This window comes from Setaria viridis, chromosome 7, assembly GCF_005286985.2.
Source record: "Setaria viridis chromosome 7, Setaria_viridis_v4.0, whole genome shotgun sequence".
Lineage (NCBI taxonomy): Eukaryota > Viridiplantae > Streptophyta > Magnoliopsida > Poales > Poaceae > Setaria > Setaria viridis.
Genome location: NC_048269.2, coordinates 29,858,337 through 29,873,420, shown reverse-complemented (window position 1 = coordinate 29,873,420; position 15,084 = coordinate 29,858,337). Strand labels below are relative to the sequence as shown.

Here is a 15,084-nt window from a genome sequence, read left to right as displayed (position 1 = left end):
AGACCAACATGAAGGTAACCAGTCTGAACCAGGTGGTTCGGAGGAAGGGCAATGGAAACTGGTTTGGAAACTAAAGTTAAGGTGTTCTGGTGGCGTGTTCTACATGACTACCTGCCGGCAAGGAAGGTACTCCATGTAAGACACATTGAACCTACTGCGCATTGTGAAACATGCGGGGCAGATGAAGAATTGGTATGGCATGTCCTGTTAGAATGCACTGTGGCAAGAATGTTCTGGGAGCAGGCAAAGAAGATCACTGGAGTGAAGCTACCATGTCTCCGGCCGGATTCATGGGCGAGTGATTTGCTACAGGATAATGTATGCTCAAGGAAAGATAGAGCAGTGATCATATGTGGAATATGGTCACTTTGGATGCTGAGGAACCGGCGTCGCCATGGTGAAGCCGGGCTGCCAATTCGTCAAGCAGTTATGCGGGTGCGTGATACGGCTTATGATCTATGGCAACTACTCCACCCACAGAAAGAGCAGGTGCCGAAGGTGTTGCCTAGATGGAAACCACTGGAGGAAGATTGGATCGAATGTAACTTTGATGGCGCCTTTTATCTGGATGGAAGTGGAGCAACAGGAGCTGTTCTGCGAGTCACAATATGGCTGTTTTCAGGGAGGTTCGGCGAGATGGTATGATCTCTGTGTGGATGCACTAACCATGGAAGCGTCAGCCTGCAGAGATGGTTTGATTCTCGCGAGGAAACACGGCGCCACAAGAGTGGTATTTGAGACGGACTGCCAAGAACTTGTGCGTTTGTGGTCGTTGAAAGATGAGCAACGATCGTCAATTACGGCGATTCTCAGGGAGATTCAAGAGCTTTGTAACTCTCTAGTTAGCTTCTCTTTGTGTATATGCTAGTAGAGTTTGTAACTTGGTAGCTCATGTGCTGGCCAAGCAGGTTTCTAGTGTGTGTGATGGGCGAGTGGCACCAAGCCCCGTCATGCGTACATCGATACCTCGAGTCAGATTGTAACCATGCTCTTGATCAATGAACGAACTCCCTGGTCTCAAAAGAAAAGAAACTTCAACTGTTACAAGCGCGTGTCGTGTTCGTGCTCGTTGCATCTCAGAACAAAATTTTCGCATTCCATCGTCTAAAAAAGAATATGAACACCAAATTTTTAGCCACCGTGGCAGCGTACGCGCTGGCAAATACGATCTGATCAGGGTGACCCGCCGCGATCACACCTCATCACCCTTCAAGGCTCCAAGTTTCCTTGGTTGGTTTCCCGGTTCTCGGCCGCCGCATTCCCGTTTCAATTTTCCGATTCAAATCGTCTCGTCCAACGGTACCCCACGCCGCCAACAAATACCTCGATCGATCACCATTCACCGATCACTCTCCATCATCGAAATTCCGCCCGTTCGAACTGTCCCCAGTCTGCAACCGCGCCGGCCGCCGGACTCCTCCGACCGCTCCTTTGACGACGAGGTAAGCCGCCGGTGCCAGTTTCACTATGTATGGTGGTGGTGGACTGGTGGTGGTGCCATTATCGGGTGACTTTCCTCGACATGGTTACTCACGGTAGATTAATTTGAGTGGTGCCATTATCATGGATACTGTGTGTGTCTGGTACTTTGTTTTGGTGAAGGAAATCCCATCATGTTCTGCACCCTAACTTTTAAAAGTTTTCAGCATAGTTGGCGATTACTTGGTTCATTTCTGGTTGTGATAGTTTTTTCATTGATCTAAGTTTGAACTCTTTCCATATAGAAATGCTCCTTGATGGCGAGCCAATCATAAAAATACCACCAAAGACAATTCAGTTGAGTAAAATAGATTGCACCAAGGAGGAGCGAGCTTTCTATTTATATCTTGAAGAAAACTCTCGTCAAAAGTTAAGGGTAATTGCCAGTCTACATACTCTACTATATTCTTTCAATAAGTAGTCAGTAGTTTTCCCCCATCCTGTGTTGTCTTACATGATAAATGTTTCAGTCCAGCAAGGTTACGTACTTACGTCAGAATAGCAGTCCACATGAACATGAGTTATGGAAGATGAAGTGTTGATGAGCATGAGCTAGTTGCCCACATTAACTTTATGAAAGATAGGTTTCGCATGCAGTTCACATTTAGGTTAAAATTGATTCTACATGTTCAGTTCAAATTTCTGTTTCCAAACTAAGTTTCAGTTGCACTGAAATTTCAGTGTGCAATACCTGATGCTTGCATGTTGAGTTCATTTTACAGGGACGCTCTAAAGAGTACATGCAGAAAAACTATGTGCACATCCTGGCGTTGCTGTCTCAACTTAGGCAGGCTTGTAACCACCCTTTCCTTCTTAAGGGGAAACAATCATTTGACCACTCTCTAGGATTGGCAAAGGAACTTCCTGTGGAAGTAGCGGCAAATGTGCTTGAAAATATGGAAAAAGGTGCTGCAAAATGTACCATGTGCAGTGTAAGCAAATAGTTCACTCAGATTCGTACATGCAAATTTTGTCGCCTTGGAATAACTGCAAGCTCACTTATTCTCGGTATTATTTTGTTCTTGCAATTTGCCAATAGTGTCTTTGTTTCTGTAGGAACCACCAGTGAAAGCTGTTGTTGCAACATGTGGTCATGTTTTCTGCCGTGACTGTGTACATGATAATTTAATAAATAAGGAGGTTGAAGAGAAGGTCTGCCCCGCTCCTCCACATTGCGGAAAGGCAATAAGCCCCGAATCTCTTTTATTAGCTTATGCTTTGAAGTTCGTTCTCTGGCCTAAGCTGGAGTCTGATGCAACAAGTTCCTTCACATCTGAGGACCAACCATTCTCTATCTGTGAAAGTAGTTACGGCTCTTCGAAAATCCGGGCCACCATCAACATACTCAAGTCGATCATCAACCCAGTGGACTGGCATGCTGGACTTGCTAGAGCATTCACTGAGCTGCAACAATATTGAGTTCAGGAGGCTAGACGGGTCCATGCCTCTGAACGCAAGAGAAAGAGCAGTGAAAGAGTTTAATACTGACCCAGAGGTTCGTTTCTTGCCTTCTACTCTCTTTTTTTTTTCCGTTTCCACTGCTAATTATTTACCTTTTTAAGTTTGACAAAGTAATCCATTTTCATTCTTCAGGTGGGAGTGATTATTATGTCACCGAAGGCTGGCAATCTTGGTCTGAACATGGTAGCCGCTTGCCGTGTGATCATGCTTGATCCTTGGTGGAATCCCTCAGCTGAGGACCAGGCAGTTGATAGGGCACATAGGATCGGACAGATCCGTCCTGTGACTGTCTCCCGTTTAACCATCAAAGACACAGTGGAAGACCGCATTTTATCACTGCAGGTAATATTCAGTTTCATGTAGTCTCCTAGCGCTCCTTCCTTAATTCATTTTTATCTGTATTTTACAATGTGGTGATTAAACATTACAAACTTTGAACAAATTAACGTGCTTATAAAATGTCAAACTTCAGTGCATGAAAGTACATCACCAGATTTTTCAGTAAAAAAATACTTTATTATATCAGAGTTTATCAAAACTAGTGATCTAATAAAGTAAAAAAGCAAAGTAATTGGCTCAGGGTTTTAAAAATATCAAACAGAGCATAACAGTGGAGTAGTGATAAAATCTGTTTAGTGCAGATATACCATTTTACAAACTGATGATGAAATGTGTACTCTTTGTTTTGCCAGGAGGGAAAAGGGAAGATGGTCCAATCTGCATTGGGCGAGGACCAATCCGATGGCATTGCAGCGACTCGGCTTACTGTAGAGGATCTCAAATATCTTTTCAAGATATGATGGAACCATGTAAAAATGCAAGGATCCTTACTAGGTCATGAATATTTATTGCAACGATAAATATGCAGGCTATAGGTTACCAATGATTATTACAGTCCAATAACTTTGCTAGTTATGGACCTGAAGTTGTGTAGTTCAAGGTCATCATGGTTGATGCTTAGCTGAAGCCCACTTATGCATTGCACCAGGTTGTTGAACAAATGAATTAGAGCATGGTGTTTTGCTTGCTATTTGTGTGTGATCTTGTCATAGATGCTATGGAAAACTTTGTTGGTCGTGTCCGTGGAGTTGTGCTCACAAGGGTCACAGTTAGTGATGGCAAGACGTCTAAGTTCTGGCAGTGCTCATGGTTAAATGGGCAAGCACATAGAGACTTTTTTTAGATAGAGTGTCTAAGTACCTTGAAAGAAAGCAGTTTACAGACACAATACGATGAAGCCAAGCAGAGCTTGATCAGCACGAGAGCACAAAGGACCAAAGAAAAAGAAACATTTAAAAAACACACAAACAACTACCACACGACACGAAGCAACAAAATGCAACAAACAACTACCACACGACACGAAGCAATAAAATGCAACATAGAGACTTTGCACCATCCTTATACAAGCTGGCTTGGCGCAAGAGTAACTCTGTCTGTGACGACATACAAAACGCGAAGTGGCTCTGGCGTATGTCAACGGTGGAGCAGATGGCTGAGTTCCCTGCCTTGTGGCACGCAGGAGAGTAGTGCTCTGCTCACACGCTGTATCGTCTCTCTGAAACTCCCAAACTGAAGCTCGCGTGTGGAGAATCATCGCAGCCGCAGCGGCAGTTCCGTTGGGCTGTGGTTTGGGTACCCGTTGGATCATCTGGTCGGGTCAGGGGCAGGGCCAACCCGACCCGAGACCCAGAATAAATAAGGTTTGTTGGCTAGTGAGTGCGTCAGGGTCAAACTAGTACTTTTGGGTTGACCCGTTCCAAGCCACCCGCACACCTAGCGGCGACGGCTGGGCGACGACTCCTGCGCCACCACCAGTGGCGACCTGCAACTGCAATCCTCGACCCACCTCACCTCCCTGCTGTCCCCCTCCACTCTCTCCTCCCTCCCGCCCGCCTTTCTTGGCTTTCTTCCTTGCGGCCACGACTAGGCCGCCGCCCTGCGCCGGGTCTTCGCCGGCGACGAGCACCCGCGCACCAGGTATGCCCGCCCGGCTGTGCGAAACCGAGCACCCCAACCCTAATTAAGCTTGTTTGTAACCGGATCTGACTATGCGTAATTAAGCCTGATGCTCTATCTGTATCTGACTTCGAGTTTTTCTTGTAAAATTTATCGGCTGTACACCCAGGTCCTGTACGGGCTCAGCTCCTGGTCCCAATAGAGGTGTCTCGGTGGCTGTGGGTACTTGCGAATTCGCCCTCTCCTTTTTGTTTTATTTTTAAAATTTCAGTTCCTGGATTGGAACTGAGAGGGAATTACCAAGATATGGCAAGGTTATGCTGCTTCGGCGCCAGTTGCTCGGAGGTAATCCGTTTCTGCTGGCACATGCTTTGTAAATGTTTTTCGCCATATACTAGCATCTATGGAATTGTTCTGAAGATTTTGTCAATTAATTATGTATTTTTTGTGGTACTAGTAATCACTAATCACTACTACCTCCGTCCCAAATTATAAGTTGTTTTAACATTTTTAGATTCATAGATTTTGCTATTCACATATATATATATACGCTATGTCTAGATGCATAGCAATAGCTATGAATTTAGAAAAGCCAAAACGACCTATAATTTGGGACGGAGGAAGTACTATTTGCTTGTTGGAACACAATATCATCACTAATTCTTCACCCTCCACCCGGAGCTCTAACAATTGCCATCTATCTCATGTTAACACTCCAACCACATCACTCGTGCTGATTATTCTGCTTCGATACAGTTCACCGGACATGGTTCGACAGCATCTGGTAAAGGGAAAGGCTGTCAGGGGCAGGTCAAGGTCTGTTATGGCTATAATCTTGTAAGAGGGATGACGAATCATCCGATGGAGGACTATCATGTCGCCGATCTTGTCGATGTGAAGGGAAACGAGCTTGGTCTTTTTGCTATTTTTGACGGCCATCTAGGAGATACCGTTCCCGCGTATTTACAGAAGAACTTGTTTCCAAATATTTTGAAAGAAGTAAGTTTTTAGCTTTTTTTTCAATGAGGATTAATTCGCCAGCAGTGTGGTGATCTTATTCTTATCGGGCTGTTTTAGGAAGAGTTTTGGACACATACAGATAGAGCAATCACAAAAGCTTATGAAAAAACAGACCAAGCTATTTTGTCGCATACTCCGAATTTGGGACAAGGTGGCTCCACTGCTGTAACTGCCATTCTTGTAAACGGCAGGAAGTTATGGGTAGCTAATGTCGGGGATTCAAGAGCCGTTCTTTTGAAAGGTGGTGAGCCCATACAGATGTCAATAGACCATGATCCGAATGTTGAGCGCAGCGTAATTGAAAATAGGGGTGGCTTTGTTTCGAATATGCCAGGTGTGCCCTCAATTTTTTACTCTTTAAGCACGGTACCTTGATTTAAATGATTGGGGTGCCTGGTCAATTTTTCAATGTTTGGTTCACTGGTCTCATTCAGAGCATTTAAACATCTCAAATGCACAATCTCAGTAATTATTTTTGATGGTATCTTAGTAAAAGGCTTTTAGGTATGGGAAAATGCAACAGGTGCCTACAAGCCAAGTTCAGTGACATGATTACTTTATTTTAATCTTTACAACAAGTCATATGCAAATGTTTATCGTACAACAACATGTGGTTAACTTATTATTGAGATGGTTAGAAGTAAGTTTTGCTGTAAATTCAATGTAGCAAGTCATATTTAATAAAAGCACTCGTTTTGTAACAAAAAGGATGCTGCTAACAGCTTCATGATGCATTGCACGTCAAAATATCTGAAGTATGGCAGTAATCAATGTCTGCACTTTCTCTTAAGGTTCAAAAGTAATTCTTGTGTGGTTACCAGAAGGAATCATTTGAGATTGAAAAACTAATTTTAGCACTGACACATACTAGCTAATTTTAAGGAGTTCTAAATCCTAAGTGTAGTGTTATATTCTTAAAGTAGAAATACTGGTCCAAAATTTTTTCCCTAAACAGGATTAGTGTTCAAAAGGCTGAAAGGTTCCTAGTTTTTTTTGTGGGGGCTGGTAAATTGCAGCAGAACAAATTCTGGGGGTAGATGGTATACTAGAGGCCTATGACATCTGTGTGCGCTCAACTCATTGGTTACTGAAACAGCATTAATATTTGGGGATAATAGCTGAACTCATATATCATTTTACCTAGAAAAAAAAATGAAAAGCTACCATATGTTTTAGCTTCCAGTATAATCATTATTGCAGGAAGATCAGATATTCTTCTTTTGGAAACTCCATTGTAATTCTTATCCTTTAGTAACTCTAGATAAGCAATTAAGCAGTAATATGCACCTTTGAAAATAGGCAGAACTGTGTGATTTTAAAGTTCTTGTTTACAGCATATTGAATCTAACACTGTAAATTTCAGGAGATGTTCCCCGAGTATGCGGTCAGTTGGCTGTCTCCAGAGCTTTTGGAGACAGGAATCTAAAATCACTATTGAGATCAGAGCCCGATATAAAAGTCGAAGACATAGATCACACGGCGGAGCTACTTGTCCTCGCGAGTGACGGCCTTTGGAAGGTGTGGGTTGTTATTTCGAAATTTCCAAATGGCCAGAATAAGATCAGAAGCATATCCATGGCTGCATTCTTAATACTTTTGCTTTTATTGACCGTGACAGGTTATGAACAATCAGGAGGTTGTCGATTTGGCCAAAAGGTACAAGGATCCATATGCAGCTGCCAGGCAATTAACTGCCGCTGCGCTAAAAAGAGAGAGTAAAGATGACATATCATGTATTGTTGTTCGGTTCAAGGCGTAAATGGATTGCAGGCGACTGACGGAGGATTTTCATCAAGAGCAGAGAAGGAGTAAATTAGGCCGACGGTAGTGGTAATCCAATGGATGAATAATTACAGGGGGCGTTGGTGTAAATGATTTGTTGGCTCCAGTGTAAGTTCATAGATAAATGTATTCTAGGATTGTTTGGCTTGGCAATTTCAAAGGTACAGGTGTGAAGGCCCGAGAGCTATCTAAATATAGCTATCATTTGTAAATAATGGTTGCAGATATTGGAAGTTTACCGTGCTCCATTGTGAATTTATGAGAGTAGATTGAGCAGAAATTTGGATTAGTTCTAAAAGAAAGAATTGCAACTTGCAAGGTTATATGATCGGAAGGTTGTACAGGCGTGTTCTACTAAATTAAATCCTAATGAGGTGAAACAGGAAAGAACTGGATCTTCATTCTGCGTGGAAGTTTGGAAAATCATGAAGGAAATGGATAGGAACTTGTGAAGATTCTCGATATAATGGTCTTCTAAAACCTACGAAAGGAGCTGCAAACTGAGATCTCAACAGAAGCTCGATGGGATAATTCTCACGCCGCTATAATAAATAACTAACTGCGTGAAATTCAGGCATAACTCGTACTAAGAACTAGTAATTAAGATCATTTATACTGTCTGCACTTTCAATTGCACACCAAAAACACAGTAAAATCTTCGTAACTGCTGAGGTGTTCTCATTTTCTGATAGAGGCCATGTTGAATGTGGCGTCGATATAGCTGACGAGAAGGGCCTAGAGGTAGAAGGCGATGACACTGCACCTCGCGGAGCTCGTCGGCGTGGCGCGGCCCCCTGAAAGCACCGGCACAGGAAGCGCCTTGTTCAGCTGCTAGTCTCCGATCGCTGCATGAGCTAAGAGGGCACGATGGCGACTGAGTTGCGGAAGGAATGTAACTAGGACCACGGTTCGTCAAGAATATAAACTGGTTTTGTGATTGCCAACTACACTTAACAATCAACATTTTGCTCTCACAATGTCATTGCAAGGTTTGCTATGTGTCTATATCGAGTTATTGACATAACTAATAGAGGAAACACATGCCTTGTGAGTAGTATAAAAGCTCATGATTTCGAAGTGACAATATCAGAAGAAGGCAGTATATATGTACCTGTAGATTTAGAATGCGTTCTTCAACCGTGCATTTAGTGAACAAGCGGTACACATTTACAGGATGGGTCTGACCAATTCTGTGTGCTCTATCAATCACCTGTTTCTCTACAAAAGGGTTCCACCAAGGATGAACCATGATCACATGGGAAGCGGCAGTCAGGTTCAGACCAAGACTGGCGGCCTCCAGAGACAATAGAAGTACTCTCACCTAAATATCCGAAATGAATCTCGACATCAGTTATATTGGTAGAATATCTATAGGTAACAGTTAAGGCCTCTTCAGAACACAGGAATTTTACTGGAACATGGTAAAGTAGTTCACTGTTCCAAATGGGGCCTAACTAAGCAAATGCAAAATTCAGGTACTTACAAACCTCTGGGTTTGTGTCAAAGTCTCTCACTGCTTTTTTTCTCGGTTTGACTTCCATCCCCCCATCTAACCTCCTGAATTGTATATGATGACCAATCAGTTGAAGCTCCAGCAAGTCCAACACTTCAGTGAAGCGAGAGAAGATCAGCGCCTTCTCAGGAGCTGTTTCACTTGAACCTGATTCCATAGCATTATCACTCTCAATAACGGCCTGTCCGTTAACAATGGAGTTGAGTATATCCATAATTGCCTTGATCTTAGAGGATACATAACTGTCCTCAAAGATTTTAGAACATAGCTTTCTAAGATCCTTCCTTCCAATGTACGCAAGAGAAGGATGGTTACAAGCCTTTTGAAGTTTTGCCAGCAGTGCTGAAGGTGTTTCCGGAGTGTCTTTTATCCAATTGCTCCTTCTTGTGTTCTTCAAAAAATAATATTTCTGTAGTATGAACACCAAATCAGATACATTTGATTTCCTAAATTCTGGATAATGGAAACTTGCTTTGACAGATTAAACGTTAAAAAGGGCACTTATTTGAAAGATTATAGTGAATGTGAAGGCGTAAAAACTCGAAACCTACCTTGACCTTTTGCCGACGGCATTTTATAATACACCAATAGAGATCTAGCTCCTCAGGGGTGAAACATATTTCCCTCATATGAATAATCTTTGGTGGTATCTTTGTGATTGGCTCTTCGTCAATGAGTGTTTCTATACGTAAACAGTTCAGAAGTACATCAATGCCAGGGACAACAAAACCAGAAAAGAACCAAGATACAGCCATAGGTACCCGATGAGCACATTGCATTAACGATACACATACAAAATCAATACGTGCATAGTATCAAAGTATTAACAAAATAGGCGACTTCAACAATGCCCTCTCCAGTTTTTCCAGCATTATGATCTATTTTGTATTGTGAGGGAGGAAAAAAAAACATATTTGGAGCTTAAAGACCAGCTGAGAAACTGGTGAGGTTCATGTAATCATCTATACCATGCTTAGTCCATAGGAAAGCAGAATGTGTATAGGTAGACCGGAATGCTCCATAGGGGAGATGGTAGATGGTACAATATTAATATACAAAACTGCAGACATATGTACATGTTCAGTAAAAAAAGACTGTTTCACCTTTAATGTGGCGTAGACTTGCATCTTCACGTTTCTCACGGACAAGACTTGCATTAGCATCAGTTTTCGTCTCCAACAAAGAGCTGAACCGGATGTTATTAGAATAAGGTTCGAATCCCAAGAAGCGCAAGTAGCTGTTCAGATGTTCCATCTTGCCTTGCATGGGTGTTCCTGATAGACACCATCTCCTTTCCGCTTCCAGTCCCCAGCAAGCTTCCGCATTTTCAGACGATGGATTTCTTATAGTATGAGCTTCATCAAGCACAATTCTGAACCATTCTACCTCGTCAATGGGGTGATCGTTGCGCACGGCTCCGTACGTGGCGAGGACGACATCAGCCTTTGCCAGCTCTTCTGGGTCTACAGTCCTTGAAGCTCCATGATGAACCAAGACAGACAACTTAGCACCCTTTGTGACCCTCCGAGCAAATTCATCTTCCCATTGCAGAAGAATGCTTTTGGGGCAAACCACAAGCGTTCCTCCTGCCGGCATGCCGCTGGATCTCAAGGGTGCGGAAGACTTGAACTTAGACTGCTGAGGCATCTCCTTGAGGATAAGGGCGATCGATGTAATTGTCTTCCCAAGGCCCTGTTACAGGTACAGCAGGGATAACTCCCGGTGTGGCCAGTGCAAGAGCAGGGCAATCATTCATAGCTGCTAATTAACATTGTTGCGCTACTAATATTGTGGTAAGCTGGAAACAAACAAATCAGAAATGACCTGTTCGTCCGCCAGAATTCCACCGGCGCAATGTGGACTTTTCTCCCGGAAACGCATCCAAGATGATGCCTTTTTCTTTGAGATCACCACGGGAAGTGTACATGCCAATGAGCAGGGCATCAGGAATGAACAAAAGAAATAAAAGCATAGCGACTGACTAGATCTACCTGGTGCTTCAAGAGTGACACTGTCATGCCGTCGTCAGGAACATCTTCTTCTCCTCCTTCCCCGCACTCCCTACCTATGCACTCCCTAACGATGCACTGCGTGACAATTCAGGCAGACAACGTTTTAGTGATTCATCTCCTACAGCTTTATCTTCTCTGATGGCCACCTAGCATTGATAATTCATATGCTAAAAAAAACTACTGCTCCGTGGCGGCAATTTGTGTGCGCCAACTAGATTAACAAGAGCCCAGAGGTCCTGTACCCGGAGGTATTCTTGGTATGCAGCTCTCTCGTGAGGAGAAAAAAAGTCCCCTTCGTCGTCCTCGTCCTCGTCCTTCCCCTCCATTTCTTTCGCATGGAACCGTATGCTGTGGTTGGGGCTTGCGCCGAAGCCCGCCAACTGGATCTGCCGCTGCTGGCCGCCATTGGCACTGGCATCACCTGACAGTTTCACTACAACATGCAAGGAACGGGATGATCGTGTAAGCGACATGAGTGACAGTTTATGCCGGCACGGCGGCAGCGGCACACGGTATCCATCACTAACATTTCCACTACCGACATCTCAGCTTACAGGCGGCGGCGGCGGCGACGAAGTCCGGGCGAGCTGGCAAGGGCGCGGCGTCGGGGGCGGCGCTTGGCTCGCTGCTGGGCGCCTCCGGCCGCGGAGGGAAGCGGCTCTGGAATCTGGCGCGCTTCGACCGCGATGTGGGGCGGCACCGGCATCTCCTCAAGTACTCCTGTGCTCGCACCGGTTGCGCGCGGCGTCGCCCCTTTATAAGCGGAAGGTAGCGCAGCGCTGCTCTTTCCGCCTTCCAAGTTCCAAGAAAGCCTCGCGGGCCGAGGCGCCGAGGAGACGGTAGCGTCGGTAGCGCTTCGTCTTCCACGGTTCCACCTAGTCTGCTGTACTATAAAAGTTTGAACGAATTTGACTAATTACCCGCCAAAGCATAACGATTTTCTAACATGTATATCATGAACTGCAATTATTTCGACACTTTTGCGACGAAAATTCAATCTCATGAATTGCAACACAGCGGGAGCGTCAGAAAAAGAAAATTTTCAAGTCCTAACTCCACAACGCATCAGGAATCCGGATACACAGTTACACACAACACACACTGCGAAGAGCTATTACTGGACACGGAACGGCACGGCCGGTGCAAGTCCAGCCACACAGATCACCAGCAAAAACCAAGCGCTCAGAATGCAGCAAGCAAGGCTCCTCCTACGCCGAGTAGTCCGAGCGCCAGCTTCACCGCGACCCCCGCCGCGCCGGCCACCGGCGCCGCCGCCGAGTTCCCCTCCGGCTTCGCGGGGCTTCGCACGCTGGAGCCCGTCACCGTGATTGCCACCTTCTGGCCCCGGGCGCAGTGCGACCCCGTGACGCACGAGAAGTACCACGTGCCGGGCTCGTCGAACGTGAAGCCGGTGCCGCCGCTGCTGTCCAAGAACACCTTGCTGCCGAGGTTGCACGCCTTGTAGGCCGCCTCCGACGACAGCTGCGCCACGGTGTGCGGCGGCGCGTACTTGAACACTGCATACCTCGCCATGCCGCCGTCATCGCCGGCGTATGTCGTCTCGATCAGATAGACAGATACAGCATAGAGCCAAAAAAATTCGCCGACATAGAGACCAGGATTCGTGATCAAGCTCACCGACGGTGTCGCCGACGCTGACCGGGTGTGTGGCCGACCAGTCGCTGTAGTTCCCGCCCACCGACCACTGGATCGTGTAGTCGAAGGCGGCGGCGAGCGCAGACATTATATTCTCGAGCAAGCAATGGAAGAGGCCGGCGCTCGCTGCTGCAGAGGAGTCAGGAAATCTGCGAATTTATGGAGCTGCACGTCGGGTGTGCGGTTCGATGACTGGATCGTGGATGACGACGACAACGGAGTTGGAGCTTTGGCGGCTTGGCGGCATGAAATATCCCATTTCCGTTGACATCAACAGGATGGCACGATCATTACGGTATCTGGTGGTTTGATGCTCTGATTGAGTCCTTGTCATAGTTCCTTTTAGGACAGAGAGGCTAGTTCAAACGGAAATCTCAGTTGACGGGTCATCGTATTTGTACTCGTATATGCATAATACATACTCGTTCTGCGACTGCCAACGATTTGATTGCAAGTAATTGGGGTCGGAATTTCTCCTCGTTCTTCCATGTTCGAGTTGGTTTGCCTTTCCCACCAGTATCTTTTCAAGTGAACAACAGTTGTTCCTTGTTCGCGAGAACGCCTGAACGACTTCCGATTCACAAATCACCACCGGTATTGCAACCTGGTTTGGTTTTCAACTTGGCGTGGATTTCGTTGCAGCTGGGGGTGGATTAACCGAGTCCAAAGCTTGGGTTAAATCACATTACACGCTCCATCCGCTTGCCAACACAAAGCCATTACGCGCGTCTACGAGACCGTGTTGTACACATGGCGAGGATGATCGAAATACCAATCCATTGAGTGACAAATAACAAATTAACAGTACACATATTGCGTATGCGCAATTCTCTTGCTTATTCGAAAAAAAAAACATATTGCGAAGCGCCAAAGTGGCGGGCAAGTTGGCAACCGTGCTACTGGACGCGCAACGACCCACGGCCCAACCAACACGAAGAGGAATCTCGATCGATCAGAAGGCGGCAAGCAAGGCTCCTCCGACGCCGAGGCCGAGCGCCAGCTTCGCTGCGAGCCCGGCCGCGCCGGTCGCCGCCGAGTTCCCCTTGGGCGTCGCCGACGAAGCGCCGTCTGTGACCGTGATGGCCACCTTCTGGCCCTGGGTGCAGTGGGACCCCGCCGCGCAGGCGAAGTACCTCGTGCCGACCTTGTCGAACGTGAAGGCGGTGCGGCCGCCGTCGTCCGACGACAGCTTGCCGTCGAAGCTGCACGCCTTGTAGTCCGCCTCCGACGGCAGCTCGTCCACGGTGTGCGGCGGGCCGTACGTGAACACTGCACCCCCGCGCCGTCCGTCGCCGCGTCACGGTCAGATGCAAACACAAAACGGAGCCAGAACAGGTGCAAATTAAGACTGCAAGGGTTATCCGTTCGTGAGCTCACCGACGGTGTCGCCGACGCTGACCGCGTTGGAGGCCGACCAGTCGCCGTAGTTCCCGCTCACCGACCACTGGATCGTGTGGTTCTTGGCGGCGGCAAGCTCGGCCACGGCGGCTATCGCCACGAGGGCGACGACCAAAGCCTTCGCCATCGCCAGCGCGGACATTCTCGGGCAAGCTATGGAAGAGGCGCTCAAAGCAGCAGAGGAGTTGGCGAGATGCTTGCGGTTGCAGGCGACGACGACGGCTAGCACCAATGCCACGGCCAAATGGTGAAGCTGGCAAGCGAATATATGGTGAGCGAGCTGCACGTCCGGTGGTTGGATGACTTGAGGATTTTGGATGACGACGACGACGAAGCTACCATTATCATATTCCCATTTGCTCCGCAACCAACAGGATGGCAGGATTATGCTACCCAACGGTTTGATTGGGTCTTTGTGATGGTTCATGAGCACTGTAGAGGTTAGTTCAAACAGAAATCAGTTGACGAGTTATAAATTGCATTTGTACTCGTTTATGCGTACTATACAATAGGATTGGAAATAGTTGGGGTCGGAGTTTATCCTTTCATTAACAAGCTAGATGTGTGCTTGTGCAGAGGTTGCATCTGCGTTTACTACCTCCACGGGTTGATTCATCTCGAATGCCCAAAAGACAACTGGGGGATGCTGGATACCCTACTAATCTATAGTATATCAGTTTGATCCCTTCCTCAAACTTAAAGTCATGAGCTGAAGTTCTGAACATATCCACGCCCAGGCATTATTAATTACTCTACTGGAATTATGATCAGAACCACAGAAAATTATGATACTATACCATTTTG

The 15,084-nt window shown here is 46.2% G+C and overlaps 3 protein-coding genes and 1 pseudogene across 3 annotated transcripts; 2 read left to right on the top strand and 2 right to left on the bottom strand.

The window, feature by feature from the left end:
* Window positions 1-51: 51 nt before the first annotated feature.
* On the top strand, window positions 52-3,740 carry LOC117864854 (helicase-like transcription factor CHR28; annotated as a pseudogene).
* A 945-nt stretch (window positions 3,741-4,685) lies between these two features.
* On the top strand, window positions 4,686-8,024 carry LOC117865852 (probable protein phosphatase 2C 41). Its single transcript, XM_034750094.2, has 6 exons — window positions 4,686-4,920; window positions 5,069-5,244; window positions 5,656-5,898; window positions 5,977-6,253; window positions 7,283-7,437; window positions 7,538-8,024. The coding sequence occupies exons 2-6, from the start codon at window positions 5,206-5,208 to the stop codon at window positions 7,676-7,678; spliced, it is 855 nt and encodes a 284-aa protein (XP_034605985.1). The 5' UTR covers window positions 4,686-4,920; window positions 5,069-5,205; the 3' UTR covers window positions 7,679-8,024.
* Window positions 8,025-12,214: 4,190 nt separating this feature from the next.
* LOC117865604 (mavicyanin) lies at window positions 12,215-13,532 on the bottom strand. Its single transcript, XM_034749824.2, has 2 exons — window positions 12,865-13,532; window positions 12,215-12,743 (listed from the first exon to the last, which is right to left on the bottom strand). The coding sequence occupies exons 1-2, from the start codon at window positions 12,968-12,970 to the stop codon at window positions 12,409-12,411; spliced, it is 441 nt and encodes a 146-aa protein (XP_034605715.1). The 5' UTR covers window positions 12,971-13,532; the 3' UTR covers window positions 12,215-12,408.
* A 110-nt stretch (window positions 13,533-13,642) lies between these two features.
* On the bottom strand, window positions 13,643-14,564 carry LOC117865196 (mavicyanin). The gene is made up of 2 exons (XM_034749337.2): window positions 14,260-14,564; window positions 13,643-14,151 (listed from the first exon to the last, which is right to left on the bottom strand). Exons 1-2 carry the CDS (start codon window positions 14,420-14,422, stop codon window positions 13,835-13,837), a joined length of 480 nt encoding a protein of 159 aa, XP_034605228.1. The 5' UTR covers window positions 14,423-14,564; the 3' UTR covers window positions 13,643-13,834.
* Window positions 14,565-15,084: the final 520 nt, after the last annotated feature.

Bases quoted from the DNA above. Each gene is read 5' to 3' on its own strand.
- LOC117865852 (XM_034750094.2), top strand. From the start codon at position 5,206: ATGGCAAGGTTATGCTGCTTCGGCGCCAGTTGCTCGGAG. The intron at 5,245-5,655 runs GTAATCCGTTTC...GCTTCGATACAG, and splicing joins TCGGCGCCAGTTGCTCGGAG to TTCACCGGACATGGTTCGAC. The intron at 5,899-5,976 runs GTAAGTTTTTAG...GGGCTGTTTTAG, and splicing joins TTCCAAATATTTTGAAAGAA to GAAGAGTTTTGGACACATAC.
- LOC117865604 (XM_034749824.2), bottom strand. From the start codon at position 12,970: ATGTCTGCGCTCGCCGCCGCCTTCGACTACACGATCCAGTGGTCGGTG. The intron at 12,744-12,864 runs GTGAGCTTGATC...CGAGGTATGCAG, and splicing joins CAGCGTCGGCGACACCGTCG to TGTTCAAGTACGCGCCGCCG.
- LOC117865196 (XM_034749337.2), bottom strand. From the start codon at position 14,422: ATGTCCGCGCTGGCGATGGCGAAGGCTTTGGTCGTCGCCCTCGTGGCG. The intron at 14,152-14,259 runs GTGAGCTCACGA...GCGGGGGTGCAG, and splicing joins CAGCGTCGGCGACACCGTCG to TGTTCACGTACGGCCCGCCG.